Source organism: Salminus brasiliensis, chromosome 2 (assembly GCF_030463535.1).
Source record: "Salminus brasiliensis chromosome 2, fSalBra1.hap2, whole genome shotgun sequence".
Classification (NCBI taxonomy): Eukaryota; Metazoa; Chordata; class Actinopteri; order Characiformes; family Bryconidae; genus Salminus; species Salminus brasiliensis.
Genome location: NC_132879.1, coordinates 48,950,602 through 48,977,436, shown reverse-complemented (window position 1 = coordinate 48,977,436; position 26,835 = coordinate 48,950,602). Strand labels below are relative to the sequence as shown.

General features: G+C 40.2%; 1 protein-coding gene across 2 annotated transcripts in view; it reads right to left on the bottom strand.

Annotated features, from left to right (window-relative positions):
* Positions 1-25,502, bottom strand: part of tmtc2a (transmembrane O-mannosyltransferase targeting cadherins 2a) — a 53,178-nt gene extending 27,676 nt beyond the window's left edge. For both annotated transcript variants that reach the window (XR_011978978.1, XM_072673070.1), the window contains exon 1: positions 25,054-25,502. Coding sequence is in view for 1 of the 2 variants with exons in the window: in XM_072673070.1 (XP_072529171.1) it covers positions 25,054-25,136 (83 nt within the window). In the remaining variant the exon portion in view is untranslated. The remainder of the gene's footprint in view (positions 1-25,053) is intronic.
* Between the last annotated feature and the right edge of the window lie 1,333 nt (positions 25,503-26,835).

The window sequence follows — 26,835 nt, the reverse complement described above, 5'->3', positions numbered from 1 at the left end:
TTTATTGGATCGCAGCTCTCTCATACGGTTTCTCTCTTTCTCACTCACAAGCACACTCCCATTGTACTGCATTTTCACTGCCAATGTCAAACACTGACTCTGCTGTGATAAATACAACATTTCCATACTACATTAATTAGATTAGCCCAGGCATGCTTTTTAGCTTATGCGCTTTAATCAAACTTAAACATTACTGGCACTTCCCTGACAACACCCACTGCATAAAGCACTATACAAATAAATCTGAACTGAACTGAAGGATGCTTTTATTCTGTTTCAACTAGTTAGTTTGTAAAAAATGAATCAGTGCCTTTTTCAAAGCGCCATTTAATTTGGAGACTCTCTCCCTCTGTGAGAGCACATTAGGCAATCAGGCATCTGAGAGCCTCTCTCCACAGCTGAAATATTTACACACAATGTCTGTAAGTGTTTATGGAGGTGGATTTCCCATCAAGCTAGAAATTACACACTTGACATAAACAGAAAGATCAGCAGGGTCAAACTGGAGCCAAATGTCTCTGATTGTGTCTCTGGCTCTTCAGAGGTTGGTTGCAAACGTGACTAAAGCTCAGGTAGGTCATGTCACTAAGCATTCCCTGCACTACAGTTTCTGTTTCAGCACACTGTGTAGTCTACATCCAACTCAGCCCATGAGTGGGTACTTCACTAGTTGATACTTAGTTTTAATAAGTTCAAGAGGAATCCATGATTGAGAAACACTGGTTTGGGTTTTTTTCTATATTGACTCAACCCTGAAAACACAAAACTGTAAAGTTCCTGTGCACTTCACAAGGAGAAGTGGGAACAGCAATAATATAAAGCTCAGGAGATCAGACGTGATATAATCCATGTGTACAAGGAAGGGAGATTCAAAGGACAATAAGTGTAAAATTAAGAAATGATTGAAAAATGGCATAACAACCATTCAAGGCCCGGCAGAGCACCAAAACAGCTCTAACTAACAGACAGCACTTAAAGCTTTCATATTTTTGAGACTAAGAATACTGAGACCCACTCTTGCTTTAGATTTTTAAAAACATCAAAGGTTTTTCTGTCCAGCCATGAAAAGACATCTAAACACTGTGGGAGCTGATCACAAAGTTCTGACTGTGTAAAGGAAACAGGATTTGTTTACTTGGGGAGGTGTAATTATTACCAGAGTTTTGCCAGTTATTTCACGTATCACGTATCATGTAATATTTCACGTCACCCACAGTTCCGTATGAATGAGCCATGTCAGTCATTTTTACGGACTGAACACTCCCGCATCAGTAAAGATGCCAGGGTCTTTAACCTTCTGCAACCCGAGCCATAAAAATAACCTCAGGATATATTAATTCCATGCAAATCAACATGTTTTCGCATTGTTTCAATTATTAAGTTCCCTGGGGAGGCATTGGCACCGATTGGTCCTTCAAGTCTGTGGCAAAAATTAATTACAACACTCAAATCTAGAAGACGAGCCAAAAGACTCCTCAAAGGTGAGACACTTCTGGCAGCTTTAGTCATTCTGTAGCATAGCCTATAGCCTACATACGTGTTGTGAATACACTTATTTAAAAAACTAAATTTTCATGATTACTATAGGTGGGTTATAAGATTGGCTACCATCCTGTAATACTTTATCAGTGGTCACAGGGTGCTGTGCCTAAATCAAGTAGCCACTCCCACCTTAAAGGAAAAGGTGCACGTATTTGTCACTGTACAGCGAAATGTGTCCTCCGCATTTAACCCATCTGTGGTAGTGAACACACACACACACACACACACTAGTGAACTAGGGGTAGTGAGCACACACACCCCCAGAGTGGTGGGCCACAACCTTGTTATCGATAGCCCGGCGCTCTTACCACTGAGCCACCACTGCACCTCAGTCATTTATGCAGAGATTTATAATCCAATGCAAATCCATCAGGTTTTACAGACTTCCTGTAATAAAATGACACTATTTCACTTGTAAAACTGCTAAAGCTGCTGCTGCTCTCAAAACAACAGACTCACCTCTCCAGACATTAACATCAAGAAATGTTTTTGGAATGACATGAATGGTGGGAAGCAGTCAATTATCTTGCTCAGTAATATTGAAGCATGGCTCAGCGGATACAGCTCCGGGCTGTTGATGACAGGGATACGGGTTCAACACCGGGCTCGGCAAGCTGCCACTGTTGGGTCCTTGAGCAGGGCCCTTCGCCCTCTCTGCTCCCGGGGCGCCGCAGTATTTATTTATTTTAAGCAACAAACATTAACAAACATGTCTTGCTATCACTTCATAGGTTGATGTATCTAGAGGGACTGGGAGGTTCTTATATACATTCATGCATCCTGGCAATACGTGTTTGTGTGAGAGTGGGTATGCAGCAGAAAGTTAAGGGGGAGTGCAAAGCGCTTGGCAACCACTGTCACATGGCACACAGATTACAAACGGCTCATTATGTCTTGCTACAACAATGAAAAACCTGCAGCCCCTCACTTTGATGTTGATTCTCCAAGAATTGTCTGGATATTAGCAAACTATGGCCTAAGGCATTTTACTGATCTACATCATGTGTGTTTGAATGACCTTAGCACGTAATACAGATCAGAAACTCTGAAATGGCCTAATAGCAATGTTTAGCTGTACTGAGCATATTCACTGCATCTGCAAGGGTCGTGCATTTAATAAAGGCCAACCCGAACTCACGAGGCCCCAATGATCAAAGCCACCAAGCACAGCTGTCCAGATGCTGGAGCTACTGCTGGCACTAGAGTGGAACTACAGCGGGTTCCTGATTTACACTGCATGACTCACTCTAGTTCATTCATGAGTGCGGAGACTGGCCTCTTCCCCTCTCTACCTTAACAGCCAATCAGAGCAGACAGATTTCTTCCGGTGGCTTTTTTCATGTGTGTGTGTGTGTGTGTGTGTGTTTTATTTTTTCTTCAAAGGAGCTGGCAGTCTGGCCCTGTGCGGGGAAATGGCTGTCTCCCATTGTCAGGCAGGAGGTCTTTTATCTACTTATAAAGCACACTTCCTGATTAGCTCAAGCAACACAGGCGTGAGACACACACACACACACACACACACTCATAAATGCAGGATGAACACACACATTATTTAGAGACAAACTATGAATTCTGAAAGGTCACTTCTAGTTAGTATTTAATCAAACCTTCCAGCTCAGAGTCTGCATTCTTAAAAATATGGAAATATATTCATATGCTATTTTTCTCTCTCTTTTTTTATTTATGTTGCATTTTGAGCTGTATTTTGAATTAATATCAGCTTTATTATGAGCCAAAAGCCCACTGGGAATATATAGACAAACACTGCCATAAAAATACACACAGAAAAGGCCTTTAATTTAAATCGACTCGAAGGGATCGAGAGATACTAATGATCTCTGATGGAGTATTCCTCCTCATTGATGACGATGGATCAGAGAACTCGCTCATCTATAATCGATCATGAGTTACAGCCATCTGCACCAAGGCCCAAGAGATGGGACACTACGGGAATAGGTACAGCCTCAGCACAAAGCAGGACCATCGACCCATGATGGATGACATCAATAACAGGGCCAGTGGCAAGGTTGGCCACAGAAAAAACAGGAGGTAAAGGAAATCAATGGCTTATCAAATGAATGGGCTTCCATCAGTCAAAGAAATCACCACAGTAGAATAAAAAAGCAGTAAGCCTGGTGACTATTGGTTAAAATATTTAAGACAAATTGAATTAATAAGGGAACCAAGAATGGGGATTACACTCAGGATCAGTTTGGTTGTATTTAGACTGGAAGGCTGGTCATAGCATTGCTGGCATTAGGACTTAAAGCTACCCTAGAATGAAAAATGGCATTTTCCTTGACATGGTTGAATAATGAGAGTTCAGTACATAGAAGTGACATTCCGTAAACCTCAAATATCCCTTCATTAACAGCCCAAACAGTTACATAACATATTTACACACAACCAGTCAACAAGCAGAAGCCAAAAGGTTACATGCAACGGCTAATTCAGGAGAAAATGGAAGCAACCAGAGACTGGTTGACTGCAGGTATGTCCGTGGGTAATCTGATATCACTGGGAATCGCCAGTAAGCCGGGGGGAGCAGATAAAAAGTCTAAAAGGCCAAAAAGCTAACACCAGGCCAACTGTGAGCTGCAGGGAAGCCAGTGAAGCCAGCGGGTGCTAGGTTAAAAGCTAACCTAGCCAACCGGCCTCACTTTCTTCAGCAAGCTCAGCACACACCATGCCAGAAAGACACTGAAGACATCAAGAGGACAGCAGCACTACTCCGTAAAGCTCTGGGAAAATTACAAAAAAATCATTTGTTCTTATAATCTGTACTAGGCTATGCTATGCTACATGGCGATGGTGATCCGCTGTGGTGCCATAAACCAGTCAACAAAAGCAGAATTTTGCATTTTGCAGTTTAGCAAAAGCATTATTTTGTTTTTTGTTTATGGATATAACAGCATTAGGTTTTGTGCAATCAAAAATATGACATGAAAAAAACAAACATGATTTACTTGATTTAGATTTTTAACTTTATGTGTTCAAACGACCTTAGGGTAAAAAGGCATGTATCACAGAATTGGAGCAGGTCGTACTTGGGTCAATATATAAGGTAAGGTTTCTTTAAGACTTTTTATGTCCTGACCATCTTTCAAACTCCAGTGAATGGTTATTTTTTACTTAACAGACAGGCCCATCTTATGTCCACAAGTTCATGACCGGCTATCTGTCATCAATGGGAGTGCGTGCAGGAGAATGTCGAGTTGGACAAATCCTAAGAGATATTCATCAGCCATACCATGAATTCCAATTTCAGGTGGAAAAAAAATTGAACCATTTACTAACTTTGAAAGATAAAGAAAATAAAATGAGAAAGCCTTAAACCTTATCTCATATATTGATCCAAGCACGGCACACTCCAATTCTGTGTCTGATACATGCCTTTTTACCTTAAGGTCGTTTTCAACACAATCTTCTAAATTAAAAATATTTCCTTTTAAAAAAAAAATCCTATTTTTGATTGGAGCATTGATTGAATATGAAAAGAACAAATGATACACTGATCATCAAGCCCACTATAAAATATTGCAAGATTAATTAAAGGAGTATAAAAGACCAGGACAAAATCGCATTGCACACACCACTGTAATAAGTAGCTGCTTCATGGTCATTCATCATCACATACAGTAAGTGTAATATGTAGTTTGCAGGCCTGAGCAACACATACATCATTTTGCAGGCGTTGACTGGGGACACAGCTGTGCGCTTACCTATGAAGAGCAGTGAAGGAGATAAGAATATTTTAAGCAGCAATTTAGCATAGCAATATTCCATACCTGACAGGGACCATGAAAATCCTTTCTCAGATTAAGCAGTGAAGTGTAGTGAAGGATTTTAAAAAAACAGACAACTCACATTCACACACCCCCCCCCCCCCCTCCAAAAAAAGCTTGACGGAGCTAGCCAGCCGGACTCTAGCGCCTGCAACATCTGGAAAAGCAAAAGCCATAAGTGTTTCTCTGCTCTCCCCAGAGGTGTTCTTAATATGAAATGTATGCAGATATGCTTTACAGTAGGGCTAACCTTTTAAACACGCGCAGCACTGAGCAGAAATATACTTAGCAGGCAATCCCTGGGTCTGGTATTTAGCATTGCTAGTTTTTATGAAATATTAGGCTTCTATAAAAAGCTTGTTAAATAGGATTTATATGGCCACCCAATGGGGCACCTGGCATCTGTGCCTGGACTTCGCTGCTGGATCCTCGGCCAAATTAAAGCTAAAACTGTACATTATACTGAAGAATCACTGCAGACACATTCAATAGTATTGATCCATTTAGGTATTCTGAGGTATTCTATTGTCTGGCTGGGTAATTACTATTCCTGGAGAGCACAGTTAATTAACACACAGGTCCTCTCTCTTTGACTCATTAGTGATAAATTGAGGTTGACTTTCTTTATATCTGACACAGCACTTTTTTTCTGTGCAGATGAGCATAGTTAGCGTCTCCATAAGAAAATAGCTCATATATCTTATTCTTAGTGTTGTGACGGCATCCCTCGTCATACACTATCAATCGGCATTGATACTGGCACTTACACATAGTATTTAAACCAAACGTTTAAATAAGCCGTAAAAGCCAGTCATCATTTTTTTTTTTTCAGTTTAAGCAACCTTTTACACAAAAAAGTGTACCTGTATGAGAAATTGCTCTAACCAACAAATATGGTTCTTTTAAGCTTATTATACCTTATTCAGGATAAGATATTATAAGTATAAGTATAAACACTATAAATAAATATCGATATCGCTATAGATATATAGCCAAGTATAAGTCAAGTATTTAATTCAGAGTTGGGATCAGTTTCGGTACTCTGTCTCAGCAGATAATAACCTGGTTTCTAATTGGAAGGGAAAAAGTGGTATCAGTGCATCCCTACTTATTATACTGTATATTGTTGCTGTTATAGCAAAACCCTGTATCTTCAAGTAAAATCCCTTCATCATGACTTGCTTACACAACATAAAAGACATTAATTTCAGATGGTGCAAAAACTGATAAATATAAAAACAGATATTGCAAACTGTGTAAAATGGATTTGGACTGGAATGGCTCTGCAGATCTGTAGCTGAGCTGGCTAAGCAAAGACTAGCTTAGTGAGTGGGCTACAGGTACGAAATCAAGAGACTCAAAAAACTATATGCAAATATCTGTCCTTTCAATAGCAGTCGCTTGATTTGTGTCATTATCATCTAAACATTTAGAAGAGGGCGTTCAGTCAGTCAGACTTAAATTTGTCCTGTGGGGAGCAGATTGTTATCCTGCTTATTAAGCAAATGATAATCAGCTTCTCTCTCCTGGTTCAGAGCAGTTTAACATTTGCAGTTTTTGTCAGACAGACGGTTTAACATTTATTGAATTATTACAGAATAATTACAGAATACAGGAAATAAAGGATACTATGGAAGCCACCTAAACATAAACCTTCTGCGCTACCAGCACTACTTAGGCTACTCTCTGTCCCTGTTAATACCATCTATCACGGTAATATTTTGAGATGGTCTGATAGTATGAAAAGATGGGAATGCTGCCCAACACTTACTGAAGTAAGAATTGTGGTCACCTTAAGCTTAAGTACGAAGCAAGCTGAATAAACCCAGAATGGCTTTTGAGGATCTAAGGATTTACATCAACAATGACAAAATGTGTCAAGAAAATAACATCACTAATAATAATAATAATAGAAAGAAGAAGATTACATCACTATTTAATTTAATTTCTGCTTTATTCGAATTATTTAGTCTCAAGCATAGTTTATTAACCCTATAGTGCCACATTTTTTTCCATTATGCTTTTCTGTTGCTTTGCATCTTGTTTTTCAGTCCACATTTCTACCTATCGCTCTCCCACAGATTCTTCACCTGGCTCTTCACAGCTGGATGGGGGCAGCTGGTGGCTCAGAGACCTACAAAAATGTCCACCTGCTGTAGAAGATGAGAGAGGTAGACTGTGGCAGGCTTGGCCTGAGAAGAAATACAGCTCTTTGGCTCAGAATACAAAGACTGACCTGCCCTTAGCTCTGTGCAAATCTCCTAATGAGGAACAGCACATTCGAACTGTTACTCCCTCACTGTCTGACCTGTCCAGCCCGGCATCGACACTAAAAACCAGCCTCAGAAAAGAGCAGAATAAAAACCTCAAAGATGGGAAAAAGTATCAGAGAGTGAAAGAAAATCAGTGAGAGCAAAGAGGGAAATCTAGAGGTAAAGAAAAAGCGACGGGAGAAAAAGGGAGACCGCCTATTCATCATATTTTAGAAATCCTTCATGACAGGTCTGCTTTTTTCTCTTTTTTCATCCTTCATCCTCCCAAGCCTTCTTTCAGTGAATGCTTTTAGCAGAATCACCATTTGGCAGTTATTGCACATGGCCAGCTGTGTCCACTGTCCCCTGCCAAGCTCTTTCTTTCTCAAAACAGTATCTCCACCCTCACCACATGCATAAACGAGCATACACACAAAGGCCAGCACTCCTAAGGCTTGTCAGAGGTCCAGATCCGAAACGGTCTGAATTAGCAGTCATGTAATGTAGCACTCATCTGCCATTTGTTCCAGTATGAAATATCACATCCAGTCACACCACATCAAGTGTATGACGAAGGATCCTTATACAGTGTGGCAAAGGAGAGAAGACACAGTCAGCTTTAAGGTCGAAATACGACAAAAAAAGGCCCACAGACTATAATAACATATACATATATGTTATTTTCTGACCTCTCTTTATCCCGTTGAGGCTGTTTACCCTTCACACACAAAACATGCATTTTAGTGACTGGATCACATTCAGATTCACTTGACCACATAAAAAAGGTCACACACAGGACTTATTGTGATCAGATCAGGATTGGATCACTCAGAAATGCATCGCAACCACATTTTACACAAGTGTCAACAGAATGTGTTCCATGTCTGGATACAGCTAAGCAAGCATAAATTTGTCTGTCAAAAAAGTGAAAACAAGTAATTATTACTGTTATGGATAATGGTCTCTTTCTCTCTCTATTTCTTTGTGTGTTTGTGCTTATTTACCGGTATATGATCAACCACAGCTGGCAGTATTACAGAAGTTCCCTTGCATTCAATTATAGTCCTTCAATTATAGTCCTACTGAAGAATGTGTAAATCTAACATGCCAAATCTAAATCTAATGGAACAATTACAAAATAGGCTGAGAGCGGTTTTCTCAGCACAATTACCTGATCGCACTTGGGGTCACAGAATCGTTCAGTAAATGAACCGGCCTAAAAGGTCCGCACCAGCGTGTAAGATTCCTAACAGTACTTTACGGCACTATCCCTTGTCTCTCCTGCCTTTTCTAGTCTATGACCATCCTGAGCTTCATGTGACAGGTGATAAATGGACTGGAGGAGAAATTTGACACTGTAATAAAGCTACAAATGGTCCACATCAGGTCCACTTAATTTTACGGCCAAAAAAAAATTAGGGTGAGAGTAAGTGTCCAGGATATTATGTAAAACACTGCATGAGGTTATTACACAGATTGCCTGTCAATGGCTTCCTCTTTATATCAGGATTTCGAAACCAGTGCTCTGCACTTCTTTGCTAACAACATGGTCCCAATCCGCTTTCTGCTCTGAGATATCGACTTGGAGAGCAGTGAAGCCTCTGAACAAAGGGGGCGAAGAGACAAAGAGAAAGGGAGAGAGAAAGGGGAAGAGAGAGAGAGAAAGAAAGAGAGACAGGTAATTTTACTACAACCCAATCACAAAGCTCCTCCACTCTCTCAATAGAGATGTCAGTCACAGCTGCCTTTCTGCACACTGATACCACAGTCGATAAGTGCTTGCCAAGGCAAAAAAAGGAGCTCTGAAAAAAAACAGGGCTGTAGGAGATTGTAGACGGTAGATTGAAACATCCAAATGAAATGTCGTGGTCCGTCGGAGATTGAACAGGGAGCTGCATTTAGAGCGCGATGGGTGGATTTGGAGGGCGGATGAAATCAGAGAAAGGGTGAGAGATATATTGGGAGAGAAAACTAAAGTAAAAGAAAGAACAGGCGCGAGGGAGATGGAGGACTGATGCAGTCAGAGCAGGTTCAAGGTTTCATTTACCAGTGCAGAAAAGTAATCTACAGCCTTTCTATCAGGCACACATATATCAGTAGAAGCTCAAAGCCTGCGCCTGAATAAATGACTGAAAATGATTAAGTCAATCCATTAATTCGTGGTCGACAGGCTCTAAAATGTGATATGCACAGGAGTGCTTCAAGTCATCGGCCTCTTTGTATTAGCACTGCATGGAGAAGAGTGGAAATTTCCATTCGATCAAATATTACGCTTTTAGGCTGTGTTTTTAGAGTGAGCCAATTAATATAGTGAATGGGGACATGAGTGTTTCTTTTCTTCAGGCTCTCTGAATATGAAAACCACATACAATTAATCTAATCCTTTCAGTAATCCTTTTTAATAACACTGAACAGTAGCTTCATTTGTGTATCCGTGGCGCAATTTATGAGCAATACTTTTCTAGACAGTAAAGATAAACCTTGAACAAGTACCTGTTAGAATGCTAATACCTGCTAATATGTCTAGGACTCTGTTGTTGCCTCTAGAGGGGTTGTAGTGTTTGACTAGGCTCATTTAGCTTAAGTTGTATTGGTATCAGGATCGGTATCAGGATTTCAAGATCAGTTTTAGAAAAGAATAATTTTTCTTGTGACATTGTGACATATGTACTATTGTGCTATCAGGAATGTGGGTTGCACACACTGCCCTGAAAAGATATTTTTTATTTAAAACAAGGACTTTTAGTAGGGTCAGTAGCACTCAGCAGGGAATACAAATTTCTATAGCAAACATCAATTGACTGAGGGATACAAGTCCATAAGTATTTTGGACATAATGTTTGTCATTTTTGCCTTGTTTTCAAAATAAGTTTAAGAATTACAGCCATTTCTTACACAATTCCTCCATGTTCATAGGCTCAAAAGTAATAGACAGTTGACTAATAAGCAGGGTCACGGCCAGATTTGGCTTGTTCCCATATTATTTCATGACAAACTAAATAAATAATAAAGATACAGGATCTGGTAGGCAGAAGAAACCAATATTATATTGAGTATGAAGAAGGAAAAGAAGGGTTTGTGAGCTGAAGCATAACATATTATCTGTCAAACACGGTGAAGGCTCTGTTATGGTATGGGCATGTATGGCTACCAAACTGAAAACTAGGTTACTGGTGTTTAGTGATGAAATGGCTGCTTATAGAGGTAGCAGGATGAATTCTGAATGTAAAAACCTATACGTTCTACTCAGATTCAGTCAAATGCTGGTCAAACACCCAAAACATACCATAAAAGCAACTCAAGAGGCAAACAAATGGAATGATCTTAAATTGCCTTACATCAACTGAGCATGCTTTTTACTTACTGAAGACAAAACTCAAACAAACAGCAACTTGAAGACTGCAGGAAAGGGTTGGCATGACACTTTAAAGGAAGAAACTTCAGGCCAGACTTCAGGACTAGATTTGCATCAAAGTATTAGTACTTATTATATTTTTATGAATTAATTATTTTAGTCTGTCCCATTATTTTTGAGCCTATGAAAACAGAGACACTATGTAAAAGACGGCTGTAATTTCTAAATGGTTGATAAAATATTATAGTACCTATTGAAATAAAAATGTGTTACTGTTTAAATACTTATAGATTGCACTGTAGCTCCATTAGAAACATCACATTATACCTGAAGATAGCTCAGCTAAAGGTTTTCGCAAACCTGAAGAGAATGAATGTTTGAAAAGATTATCATCACGATCATGTGTCAACAGTCCCACTGAACAACGCAGCCCATTTTCTCTGCTTCATTCTCCGTAACAAACGACTGCTGTGTAGACAAAACACTTCCTCCACATTATCTCGAAGATGTTTCAACTCCCCCTCTTAAATGAATCAAATCAATCCATCCCACCTTCTGCATACATCCTTTATAGCTGGCCCATAATGAACTATTTTGCAGACTGTGCAGAGTAAATGACTTAATTTAAGCTCAGCGGAGTACAACACATGCCAGGATTTTAGAAGTCTATAGAAATATGTTAGCCTAAAGGTTTGTGTATCACGTATCATATCTTTTTACCTTGCTCCAGCACAGTTTCTTTCATATTTCAGAAAAGAAATATGACCCAGATAAAAGCTCTAATGATTGTAAATCCCTATTGACAGAACAGGCCAGAAATACAAAGCATCCATAGTTCTCCTAAACACATGAGGCTAAAATAATGACTTGCTGTAGCCAAAGGTCTTAGAAGCACGTATGTGAAAGGTGTTTCCATATGAGTCATAGATTGGAGCCTAGACTCAGTTGAGAGTAGGGCTGAACCTATTGATTATTTTTTAAATAGATTTATCTAACAATTCTTATATAGATTTATCTAACAATATATATATATATATATATATATATATATATATATATACACACACACACATACACACACTATAAACTACAACTATAATCGCTCTGACTAAAGTTTTAGAGGCACAAATGACACACCTCACGAACAAGAAATCTAACTTTTGTGGACTTTATATGTTGGCGAGAGTAGATGTAGAGAGCCATTTGAGAACCATCTATGTGTGTTTTAAAGCTTCCACGGTATCGAGAAAAGTCTTAGGTATCTACACTGGACAATGAAGAAACCTGAGCAATACGACTTTCTGTGTGAGCTGCAGCTTATGCTCCATATAAATTCATACTTTCAGTAGGCGCGGCCATCTTTCCGACACATCAACGCACGTTATGCAAATCAATGTAATTTCCTAATTGAATACGTTGAATATGTCAACGTGTCGCCCCAGCCCTATTTGAGAGCCTAGACTCATGCCTGATTCAATATCAAAAAGGGGGAGGGAGCATTTATAGAGTCTGCAGTGTCATTCTGCTGTACACCGATTAACCATAACATTAGCATAATATTGAGTAGGCCCCCCTTGTGTCACCACAACAGATCTGACCATTTAAAGCATGGACTCCACAAGACATCTAAAGGCATTCTCTGGAATCTGGCGCCAAGACATAAGCAGCAAGTCCTATAAGTTGTGAGGTGAGACTTCCATGGATCTCATCAACCGCAATCAACTAGGTGCCCATGACCTGGTCATTGGTTCACCAGTGGCTCTTTCTTAAACCACTTTTGGTAGGTATTGACCACTACATGCCAGAAAAACCCAACAGGACCTGCCTGATATTTTGGAGATGCTTTGACTCTGTTGTCTAACCATCACAATTTGGCCCTTGTCAAAAAGGCTCAGATCCTTATGCTTGACCATTTTTCCTGCTTCCAACACATCACCTTCAAGACCTAACTGTTCACTTGCTGACTAATATACCCACCTCTTGACAGTTACGGCGGTGTATATCGTAGACCCATTTACTGTGACTTGCAGAGTAAGTAGGTGTGGTGTATATGCACCTTAAAATGTCTGAGTGTTCATGTCCATATGTACCTCACTGTTAATTGGTCATCATATCACACATCCCTGCGGTCACATAGAAAGTTGGCATATACACCAAGAAATACAGACCTAATGCCTTCAGGATTGAGTGAGTGTTTCTGCAGAGCAACCTCAACATTCCCTCACACTTTTTGAGTGCAATATTCCCAGCTTTCTGTAAAGTTATAAGGAAGGATGCAAAGTGACCCCCACACACATACCAGGCAGTACCTTCTTCACTCAACCAGAAATTACTACATTTACATCTGGGTATTTTGAGAGTTTAGAGACTTTGGCTGCGCAGATAACTGCATTGGACATTGCCAAAGCCATACTCTGTTCTGGTTCGATGAATGGGCAGAAGCTTAATGAATCTCCACAGGAATCATAAAGCAACTGGGCTTCAACTTCTGACATTTAAAGGCATTTTTTTAAATCTTACCATAAAGGCAAAAATAAGAGCTTTCATTACACTGTGGGCACCACTGGAAATATCCATGCACTAAATATGAGTTCAAGCCAAGAGTAGCATAACTGATCCTAAACTGGACTCTAATATGCAATACTGCATTATACAGTGCACATGTCAGATACAGCTGTCCTAAGAATACAGTTGTCAGTGGAAGCTGACTGATAAAATCCTTTCTTCATACACAGTAAACATTTGCTGACAACGACTGATCAAGACTGTGTCTCTTGAAGTAGTCCATAGTGGATTTGAAGGTGTGTTTAGGATCATTATCCTGCTGTAGAAACCATCCTCTCTAATTCAGACAGTGTAATGGCTGGCTCCAGAATTTGCTAGTATTTCATAGAATCCATGCTTCCCTCTACCAGTAATATTCATTTCCACTGTGATAACTCCACTTCTGTCTCCTCCCTTCTTCTTCCATGGCTCCAATTTCATGTAACACTGGGCTTTCAGCTTTACGCTCCAACAACAAGCTGCCCCGAACACTAGCCCAAAATGCTGTCCTGTGTCAGCCTTCCAAGGCGTGGTCCGCACATGGTAAATGCTGCGTTTTGTGATGAGGATGCAGGAAAGGTTTTATTCTGATGACTCTTCCATGAAGATCATATCTGTGCAGATGTCTGGCTACATGGTAGAACAGTGCATCACCTGAAGGTCCCTTGCAGTGTTTTGCAGTAAAATAGGGGTTCTGATTTGTGGTTACAGGCCTCCTTCATAATTTTTCCTGGGCCAGGGAAAAATACTTGTGGCTACTTGCCACATTGCCACTGAAACATCTACTTATGAGCACAAATGTGCAAAGTTCCTCTACTTGTAAGAAAGTGAGAAAGTGCTAATATTGAACCCACAACATATCAACGCTTTAAAACAAGTATGGGGAAACAACATAATGAGACAGAGCATGCCACCGTCTACCACAGTTCATCCCTATCTGGCAAACATCTATTTTGCATCTAACAGATGATCAGGAGCACAAGACCACCGGGGTCCCTGATTACACATTATTACTCAGTCAGCCTCAAACGTGCATTGAGTGCAGCATGAATGCCACTAAGACAGGGCCACATTGTGACTCAGCCTGACTCAGAAGGGGCTTTTCATCACTGTCATTCACCGGGAGCACACAGGCAACTCTCTGCCCTGCACACAGCACTCGGTAATCAGAGGTATTTTTTCTGCCAGAAAGACTGAAGAGAAAAGTACAGGTCTGACTTTTTGGGCCCCTGCACCCCAGACAGTGAGAAAAAGAGGGGAGAGACAGTGAGAGTGAGAGAGAGAGCAAGAGAAAGAACAAAGAAAAGTTCTGAAAGATGATACACAATACGCATTGACTCCTAAGGGAGGAAAACGGCTGTGTAAGTGTATGTAATCTCAGGCCTGCAAGGTTCAGGTTTCCCCCTTCTGGGGCATGTTTTAAACCCTCTCTATGCTAGCAAGAGCAAGTGGACGGCGGATCTTATGAGCAGATCATTATGCTCATGTTTAAATGCAGTGTAGTGGAAATACAATCTGCAAAGGCAACACTGCAGAACTACAGCAGCAAACGGCACCGGCAGTGTCGATCAGGGGGGTATTGCTGTACTCTTACAATAACACCAGACTGCAGTAGCCAAGTCGTGCTGACACATGGAGGAGTGGAGGAGTGACTTTGAAAAGCACAGCTCGCCAACATCAGCAAGTGTTTCCAATGATCCATTTTACTCGTCATTTAAGACTGAGATTTTATCAACTCTGACTGACGTCAAGCTACAGGTTTTCAGCTTGAGACTAAATCTGAAACTCCACCACCTTTCAACAGTATCTCCTGACCCAGGCCTTTGACAGAATGACTGACGTAGGGGAGAATATGATTCCAGGTCGCTTTGTCAAAGGGAGTTTCTACTTGCCAATAGTTAGCTCACAGCCGGTGTGACAGAGCTGTTCGACTGTGCTTATGCCACTAAAGATTGGCAAAGTGAAGGCCAGCCAAAGGTTATCCTGGCCTTACTTAGATCTAACACCCAGCCCCCTCTCCACCCAGCACACACACACACACCAGTGGGTTATTATGGGTGAAATAGGAAGCCCTAAAAATAAACTGCCCACACTTACTCACCCATCTGTGTTTGGATACTGAGAGATGGGCTCTGCTGATTAAAATGGTGCTGTAGAGGAGCCAGGTCAAAGCCTAATCCAGCTACTCCCAGCTATTTTGCAAATTTCTGTAGTTACATATGTAATTAGACAGTGAGTTATGCAGTGGATTGCATATACTTCTGACATACATTTTGTGTGGACAATTATAAGCATAAACATCCAGCTCCTTTCCATAAACGTAAAGGAGTTATAATGATAATAATAAAATACTTTGCAGCTCAAAAGGCAAAAGGCAGAGAGGCAAACAGAAAGTATACATACATACATACAACGGCCAGCTCACGTGAGAAAAAAAAATTGTGGATAAAGTCAAATGTCAATAACGTATTTTTTTATTATATTATATATTCTATAATATTACATAGGATTATATTTTAATATATATCTGCAGTATATACACTAACGTTACACAATATACAAATGAAGTGATGTGCAATGCAGAGATGAGTTGTTAAGTGTGAAGTGCTTTATTATTATTATTATGATTATTATGCTTGTTATTATTTTCTTATTATTATTCTTATAATTATTTATTGGTAATAATAATAATAATAATAATAATAATAATAATAAATAATATATGTGCAGTGAAAAATACTGTCTATGATGTAATACATGTGGGGGTAAATCTTTCAGAAGTATCAGTATTAGAAGAGAAAAGTGCCATCAGTCAGTTTACAATAATAACCTTGGAATGATTTTCTAAAGTGTGTTTTTTATTTGATACTTCAAACATTGTTTATTTTTTACATGAAGTTAAATAGTATCATAATTTGTTTACTTTATTTTTGTCAGGTTTTGTCAGGTTATTATAACTTATTTTTTAAGATTCTATAGCTTTCTCAGTCATTTTAAAACCACCCACAGCACATTCTGGGATTATTTATTAGAATAATTTTAAACATGACTTAGTTATAGTGTGGACTATTGTGAAAACTGATTCCAAACGTTAGTAGTGTATAAAATATTATTATTAGATTAATAATTGTTATTAGTATCAAACTATTATAGACTTAACAAGAAAGGAAACACTATTTTAATAAAACTAGAAATAAAAATTGACTATAAAAATAATTTCTTCTATAAATAATAATAATAATAATAATAATAATAGTTCAAATTAAAGAAATATTAAATCATGAAGATGAAAGGCATTAAGGATGAAACAGGATCAAACAAGAAATTGCATCTCAGCACAATTTTCTCTGCTTATCCACACAAACTTGGTATTGACTGTATCAATAAGCCATCAGTAAAAAAGAAATAATATTGAAGCACATCATACGTCTGCCATTACTGGTGATGGCTATTATTTCGAAGGGTCAGTGTTGATTCACAGGTCAACTGCAGCACAGCTGCCTGTATTTCTGTATAGTACTACATATAAGGACACATCAAAGGCAAGATCCGAATATATAGAGACAACGAAGTGAACACTGAAGCTAAAGCTCCTGGCAAACCAGAATAACCCCAGATGTCACAGACATGAAATGTGGTTCTGTCAGCTCCCGTTATATTTCACAGAAGCCTGTGCCCTTTTCCAAGACCTTTTCCTCCATGTGTCCATGCATACAGCAGATTCATTCAGTCAGGTGAACTTTGACAAGAAGCATACCTCTACGCTCCATCATATCTTATACAGCAATTCCACCTCAGCTTAAGGAGAGCATGACCTCCTCTTTCATACCTTGATTACCGTCCCTCCTTATGCTCCTGGGGTTTTTACTGAGGGACTAGTGCAAAAGCAAAAGTGAAAGCGAACATGAATTCTCCAGCCTCACAAGTCTTAGTCTTTAAAATGTCTGCTGAGGTGCTAACAGCGTTTCAGAAAAGACTGCAATAGAAAGCTCATTAAAGCAAATCTGCAAGTAAGCAAGACATCAGGAGAGTGGCCATTTCAGTCTTTTGTCCTCTCTGCTGTGTGATAATTAACCAAACGCCCACAAACTAAAGTGGCAGGCATCACTGAAGATGCGTGTAAGGTATTGAACATTTGCATTGGTTAAAAAAAGTCATTCACCTGATCCTGGTTATATTACTTGCTTTCCTGTTCTCGCTCTCTCTCTTCTCTCTCTCTCTCTGATGCATTTGTTTTGAGGACATGTTAACAGTGTAGTATGTAGCCTTCACTGCCCCTCTGCATTACCTTGTATGCTCATTTTTGCCTGTGCTTCACATTTCACAATGAATCGACTAATATAAATAATCCAAAACGACATGGATTACATGACTTACACTACTTAAGCAGGTTGATATAAAATATTAAATATTAAAATATGAATTCAACTAACTGAAAGCTGTTCACAATGGACACATTTAATACACTCATTAGGGGGCATTTTAATAAGCTTATATGGTTTAAAATCAATGAAGAACGACCAAAAAGGAGGCATATTTAAGTTATTACATATTAATAATTGCTTGATTGATTGACTGACTGATTGGAGAACGATATGCAAAGATATGCCATCCCATGCTGATGTAAATGTAAATGTTCAAAGTAAATGTTAATCTGAAATCATATTTCAGCCAGTAAATATATGAATGAAATGAACATCATATTAGTTTGTGTATTTAGGTCAGTCTGTATAAAAATATAGTTTTATTTGGAGCTCAGAAAGGAAGTGTTTATCAGGGCAAACAGCTACTAGAGCACATGGCTGTCTGCGTCCAAATACTTACTGGAACATGCTTTTCAACATTTTGCCTGATTTGAAACCCATCTTTAAGCTAGTCAGCTCTGCCAGTATAGTTACTTTATAGTAACTCTGAAGGTTCTCTTTGGTAAGGAGTGGGTAAAAACAAGTGCAAGTAGCTTCCTACTGATCAATAACATGATCTTACACAGTTCTACACAAAAGCAAAGAGCAAATAGTGCCCTTCCCATTAGTGTCTGTCTCTGTGTTTGTTTAAAGCGTATTATCCGGTCAGCATTTTCTTTTAAATATCCAATTAAAATGTATTACACTTGGTTTGTTTACTCTACATATGATATAAGATACCACAAGACAATTTATCACCCTATTCATTTTTCCTGGATACATTTTTCTCCAAATCAATCAGCATGTTAATCTGTGTTACCAGTCACAGTCACACAGTTAGACAGCCGCGGCGCAGAGAGGTAACAGCATGTGCAGCCCACAGGAGCGTGCTCCCTGACACTGCCCATCAATCAAGCAATAAGTTCCACACCCACTAACCAACACATACACACACACACACACACACACACACACACACACACACACACATACACACATACACACATACACACACAGTTCTTACCATGGACAAGTCATGTGTTTTAAAGAGGGTCTTTTTATATGTATACATTATTTTTAATACAGGCATTGTGGGACATTATGGGACATTGTCATGTGACATTGTGGGACATATATCGCTAAAATTATAACTTAAAGGAGAAGTTAAGGAGAGGTCCTATAGATGTTACAGGCCTAATTACAACCCTGTTATTTTGTCTCAGAATGAAACACACTAATGTTCCTTTTATGGTGGGCTTACTGGTTGGCTTAAGGCACTGCAACAGCTCACAGGAGCCACACGTCTTAGCGGATAGTGTTGTGTCCTTTCAGCACGTTTTGTGGTTAGCTAGCTGAAAAGATTATAGTCTGTCGGCTAGTGTTAGCTTTTAACCAAGCACAGGTATTCACTCTCTTCCCATCTTTAGCTTGAATGACCCTTCTGAAAACAATGACATGTGAGAAGCCACAGTCGTAACTAATTTTCTTTTAACTAGCAGAGTCTGGCAGTAATGTTCAGGCTTGTCTTAGAAAACTAACCAAATTCTCCCCAGGTGGTCGTTCCATTTTACTGCATCCCAGCTTTACTTTTCAAAACTCTTTCTCCAGTGAGCTGGGTGCAGTAAATAAAATGAGTCAAGACTGTTATGTAACAGTTTTGGGATTTTGGAATTTTGCGAAGTCACTTCCATGTACCAAATTTTCTTTATGTACCTAAGGCAAGGTAAGTTTTCCATTCATGGGTAATTTGGAGTTCTTCTACTGGTCCATTCATCATGAAATGTTAACAAAATCGCAGCAAATCCAATTTTTTGCACAGCAGCGTTATACCAGGCAGTCCAGTCCTGTTTTAGTAATTGAACTCTTACCAAGAAATTTAATTAAGTAATTAAAGCAAAATGAACATTGGCCTTTTTTTTTTTGATAGTGCGAAATCCACAACGTGCATAATATTATGAAACCATACAACAAAAATGACTGAGAGCCAAGAAAAGAGACTGAAGCTACATCAAACTACAACAGACCGTGCAGGAAAAATGGGAGCCATTCTGTTAGAAACACAAACCTCTGCTATTTGCATCTGAGCCAAGCGGTGCCTTGTGTCTGTCATATTTTTCCACAAAAAAGAGGAATCTCCCTGCCCCCCGAGCTCCATAATGCTGGGGTCACATGTTTTGAGGGCATGTCATGATGGGTGACACATGCTCTGTGACATCTGACACCAATGTACCAAAGAGGGAGAGCGTGTCCTTATAGTATTGCTGTCTTATGAAAGTTCACCTCGTGGTGTCTGTTTCTGCTCAGGCTTATGAACCAAACTGTCCCGGGTGGCGTCACACAGCGTCCAGAACTACACCACAGCGGTTAATCCGTCAGAGACACCAAGCATGAGCCATCATAGCTCCACCAGTCCAGTGACTGAACTGTTTCCCCATAAAAACCGACCGCAAATGGTGGGTGTCTGCATCTGGTGTGGCCTACTGATTTGAGGCCATATGTCTGTTCTGACAACTAGTCTTTATCACAAAAAAACTGCGAGTCAACTGCAAGTCAAGTTAAAAGCCTGAGCAAGACATGGCCATTGTGCACTCCTTTAGCGGCTAAGAGCTGGACTCATTAAAGCAGCGATTATGCACACTCATGGCATGCAGCATTAATGCCTTTCTACTTTTTATTGATATTACGATTGGCTAATGGTGTACACATGAACTCTCATACCATTCCCAGGAAAAACACTTGACGTGATTATGAAAACAGACATGCTGTTGGATCCCAACGAAATGGAGCCCATGGACTTCAACAGCTTTTAACTGAACCACGCGCTCCAGAGACGGCCGGTGCACGACCACAAGCATGGGCAAAAAAACAGACCCAAGAGGACGGCTTTTAACCACTGGATACTATTCAATATGCTCTCTCATCATCGTGCCTGCAACCCGTGCTACACAGTCGTACACACACTACCCTGGGGACAAGGCAGAGGGCAGGCGACCGCTGACCTTTGAAAAAAAGACTGATTTGATAAATGACTCTGAGGTGCTGATAGGCTGATAGGGTGTGCTGTGGTCAGGCAAGTGCACTTGCTGCACATCAGTGCGCACACACACACACACACACAGCCTCATAGACAAATCAGCACTCTGATTCAAAGGTCATTCGCTCTAATTTAACACCAGAGGACAGAGAATACGGGACACTCTAACCACCTTGAAAACATTACACTTAAAAAAAACAGAGGGGTTTCCAAAGGTCCTTTGAGGGATGCCACAGAAGAACAGCTTTTTTTTCTCCAAAAAGAACCATGTTTGCAATAGAAGAGTAAATATAAAGGTTCGCACTCACACAAATGTTTAAAGATCAAAAATCCATTTGATGCACCTTTATATTTAAGAGGGTATGTTGATGTTCATGCACTAAATATAGACAGTTTAGAGAATAAATTCACAGAAAATTTAAGTTGAAGTTTAACATCATTTAAAGTCGTAAAAAAAATAGGCACTTGGTGGCCACCAAGATGCCTTACCTAATTAACTGGCATCCATATCTTGGTTAGAGATGTAAATAGCATAACAACACCATATTGTGGGCTAATACAAATCAGAATTAACCCTAAAACAGCCACTGGACTGGCTGATTTAAAATAAAGCCCACTGCTACTGGCAGAGGAGAGGTCACTAACCAGCGGCTCTCAGGGACAGTGAAGAGAGCTGTATCCAGCCACACTGAACAAAAACAGAGCTATTCTAACAACTCTCTCCCTCTCTCCACATACACTCACGAGAAGGCACACACCTGTATGTTTTACCATGCTGATGATAAAGATCTTTCTGGGGTAGAACTGCACTTAAACACATTATTTGTATAGTTCAGTTTTCATTCACCAAAAGACATTTTGTAAAGACTAAACTTTTTGATAGAACTTTTACAGCTAAACATGTGTATTTGTAGTAAAAAGTTACTTTTACCCTTGAAAAATAGAAGTTCATACTTATATATGTTCAGATGTTACATATGTTCATGTGTCATACAAACTGATTCCTTCATAGATTTGATAGAATAGAATTCTGCCAAGCAAACCCGTTAGTACTCAAAGCCTATATTGTATACATTAGGGATGCACCAATACCACTTTTTTCCTTTCAGATACCAATAGCAGATTTTCTGCTGATATCAAGTACTGATACCAATACCAACTCTGACTTAAATACTCGATAGATGGCTATAAATCCTGATATTCATACCATTACACTTTTTTATATTTTATCCCAAATTAAATTTGCATTTTTGCTTAAAATTCACATTCAGGTACCCATCTATGTGTAAAAACATAAACTTGAAGGTCTGGCCTTTAAACAAGCAAAAAAAAAACACTACATAGAAGTAAAAAGTGCTGTAAATATACCATATCTGTATAATGGCCATAACTTTATGTGACTTAACTTTTAACCATAACTTTTAAGTGAAACAAATATATATATTTAAATATATGGGGTATTGGTGCTCTCCATTGCTGATACAGATACTGTGTGTAAGTGCCAGTACACTGTAAAAATACTGTGAGATATTGTGAAACCGCCAGGACTTGAAAAATACTATAATAATATATGGCCACATTGCCCAGCTCTACTCTATAGCTAGAAGGGCTGTCTAAAGCTGGCCTGTGCGCAGGCGGTATGATGATATTCTGATGTTATCATGAAAAGTAAGAGAGCTTGATTAGTCCAGTGTGTGAAACATTAAATAAAGATAACTGACCTTATGGCTCTAGAGAGCATTTTCCTAAAGTATAGCACTACCACATCTAAACAAATAAAGAAATAATTAAAGAAAGAGGCACATCTTCTACACTACCTTCTAGTTAAACACTGATAGTGAAGCAAACTGGGTTTAATAGTTACTAGCAAACTTAATGCCTTTTCTATTCAGCATCACTGATGCACTGGGCTTCAGCTCAGAGCCTGCAGATAAATCTTCAAACGGAATTTACAACAGCTGGACCAGGTCTTCCCCAAGACTGGTCAGTTTCCTGACCGGTGAGTAGGCGAGCCTCGCCGTTTCGCGGTTCGTTTCTTCCCAACGAACCTCAAAACAGACACCCCGGGGGGTGTAGTAGAGCCAGGCCACCTCCTCCAAACACACATTATTTTTAATGACTTCCATAAGAAATACCACAGACACGAAGTAGCTCATATACACGAAACTGCCAAACCGTGAGAAACGAGTCGGTGAGTCGAAGAGGAGCTGACCGGTTCCTCTGACAACTGAAACCGACCATAACAACAACACCAACACCAACACCGACACCAACACCGACCCCAACACCAACACCAACATCAACCCCAACACCAACACCAACACCGACATCAACACCGACCCCAACACCAACACCGACAACAACACCGACAACAACACCAACACCGACAACAACAACAACAACACCGACAACAACACCGACAACAACACCAACACCGACAACAACACCGACACCACCGACACCGACAACACCGACACCGACAACAACACCAACACCGACAACAACACCAACACCACCGACAACAACAACACCGACAACAACACCGACAACAACACCGACAACAACAACACCGACACCACCGACAACAACAACACCGACACCACCGACAACAACACCAACAACAACACCAACACCAACACCAACAACAACACCAACAACAACACAGACAACAACACCAACAACAACACAGACAACAACACCAACAACAACACAGACAACAACACCAACAACAACAACACCAACAACAACACAGACAACAACACCAACAACAACAACACCAACAACAACACCAACAACAACACCAACAACAACACAGACAACAACACCAACAACAACAACACCGACAACAACACCAACAACAACACAGACAACAACACCAACAACAACACCAACAACAACACCGACAACAACACCGACAACAACACCAACACCGACAACAACAACAACAACACCGACAACAACACCGACAACAACACCAACACCGACAACAACACCGACACCACCGACACCGACAACACCGACACCGACAACAACACCAACACCGACAACAACACCAACACCACCGACAACAACACCAACAACAACACCAACAACAACACCAACAACAACACCAACAACAACACAGACAACAACACCGACAACAACACCGACACCACCGACAACAACAACACCGACACCACCGACAACAACAACACCGACACCACCGACAACAACACCAACAACAACACCAACACCAACAACAACACCAACAACAACACCAACAACAACACAGACAACAACACCAACAACAACACAGACAACAACACCAACAACAACACAGACAACAACACCAACAACAACACAGACAACAACACCAACAACAACAACACCAACAACAACACAGACAACAACACCAACAACAACAACACCAACAACAACACCAACAACAACACCAACAACAACACAGACAACAACACCAACAACAACACAGACAACAACACCAACAACAACACCGACAACAACACCGACAACAACACCAACAACAACACCAACAACAACACAGACAACAACACCAACAACAACAACACCGACAACAACACCGACAACAACACCGACAACAACACCGACAACAACACCAACAACAACACCGACACCGACACCGACACCAACACCGACACCGACACCGACACCAACACCGACACCGACACCAACACCGACACCGACACCAACACCGACACCGACACCGACACCGACACCAACACCGACACCGTCTCACTGAGGCGGAGGGAGGGTTTCTGCCGTGTGCTGCTAGAAATGTTGTCACTATATAGTTTTTCTGAGTGTTTTTGTAAACTTCTATCTAAAACAAATCTAAGCACGCACACACACACACACACACACACACACACACACACACACTTGTTGGTTAACAAGCTGCCCCGTACCCCAAAACACTCTTAGCTGCGGAGCTAACCGGAGCGACCGTTACAGCCGCCAGTGGCCACAAAGCCAAGTAAACAAGCCAGCGGTACTTTCACAGCTACACCCGCCGGGTCCACGCTGCCCCCACTGTTTCAGAGACACAGACTCTGAAGTATTTACCACGCCGACAAGTGAAGTGATGGAGGATGTAGGTCAGCTAGCTATCGTGTTAACCTACCTGTCATCGTAGCAGAAATCCGCGTCCAGCGTGTTCACGTAGAGGACCAGAGCCACCGCACTGCACACCAACTCCGTTATCATCGCTCAGCCCGGTCAAGACAGGGGACGGCAGGTAGGCTAGCAGCAGTGCGGGGAGATCACTTCTCCTGGATGTCTGCTGTGCTCATTGTTTTCCCAGAAAGCGCGAGAGAGAGAGAGAGAGAGAGAGAGAGAGAGAGAGAGAGAGAGAGAGAGAGAGAGATTTCTAACCCCCTCCAGCGAACAAGTGGAGTTTCGTAGCAGACGAGCTCTCGCTCGAGCATGTGTGAATGAGTGAGAGACAGTGTGTGTGTGTGTGTGTGTGTGTGTGTGTGTGTTCAGCTGGAGAATAAAGAGAGCTGTCAGTAAGCGCAGGGAGGCGTTGCTGAACACATGTCCTGATGCTCTCCGTCTCTGCAAGCCGTTGGTAACCTCCTCGTCCCCGGCGCTGCCCGCGTGCGCTGATTAAAAACGTGCACATGCGCAGTAGCGTGCCTGTGCTCCAGCGCGCAGGTCAGCAGGGATGGGCCATAAGTGTTTTGTTATTTTTAGTTATTGTTATTATTTAACAATCAGATTAGTTCAAATCGATCTATTAAATTGAGAGAACAGCTTTTAAAAATCGGGAACGATTTAAATCTCTGTATATTATTTTTCTACTTCGATACTTCGAGTGAATTTATAGTGAAACTACAATATGAATACAAAATATATATGAAATAGCCTTTTACACAGTAAAAAGTAGTAAATATGCACATCCAAAGATATATTTTAAGGATTTTGCGGTAGCATTAAATAAACTGTCTGCCACATTAACTGGCTGTACAGGCTGTATGTATGAAGGTGGCATGGTAATTAGTGTTATTGAGGCGTGGCCACAGGGAAATATATTTAAAACAATACAATTATTTTGAGGGCATGAACTAATAAATTAAGGTCACAAGGGAACTAGAATAAGGTCACAAAGTAATATATTGAGGCCACAAGATAAAACATTACACAATTAAGCCATGAGATAAAACATAACAAGATGATATAATGAGGCCACAAGATAATATTTTGAGACCTCTAGATGATATAATGAGGCCATAAAATGATAAATTGAGGCCACAAGATAATATTTTGAGACCTCTAGATGATATAATAAGGCCACAAAATGATAAATTGAGGCCACAAGGTAATATAAGGAAGCCATAAGATACAAAATTGAGGCCACAAGATAAAATAACGAGACAATGAGATAATATATTGTGGCCACAAGGTAATAAAATGAGGCCATGAGATAATATATTGAGGCCAGGCCACAACTTACTATAATGAAGCCACGGGATATATTATATTAAAGCCCTTCACAGGGCGCAGGGCAATTAAAGCATCACAAACGTATTTTATAATAAGCTGTGAGTTGAAGCTACACATCCAGAGATTTTGTCATAGTCAAATAGTCATAGTGGTTAGTCACACATCTGGCATTACATATTTAAACTGCACTCCTTTGCTAAAACATCACCTGACTACCTTTTTTTACTATTAATTTTATAGGGGGAAATGAAAGAAAATACAAAGATGATGCAACTAGTCTGACTGTAGAGAAATGAATTATAAAGAAGCATGGGAATGGCAAATTAGTATTTACTAATTTCTTCAAAAGCCATGAACAAGTTCTGCAAGCAAATATGTGCTGTAAATATGTGCTCTCACTGCAGCGCAGTGTAAGAGTTTTATAGTTAATAATGCATGCAGATGACACAACCAAAAAACT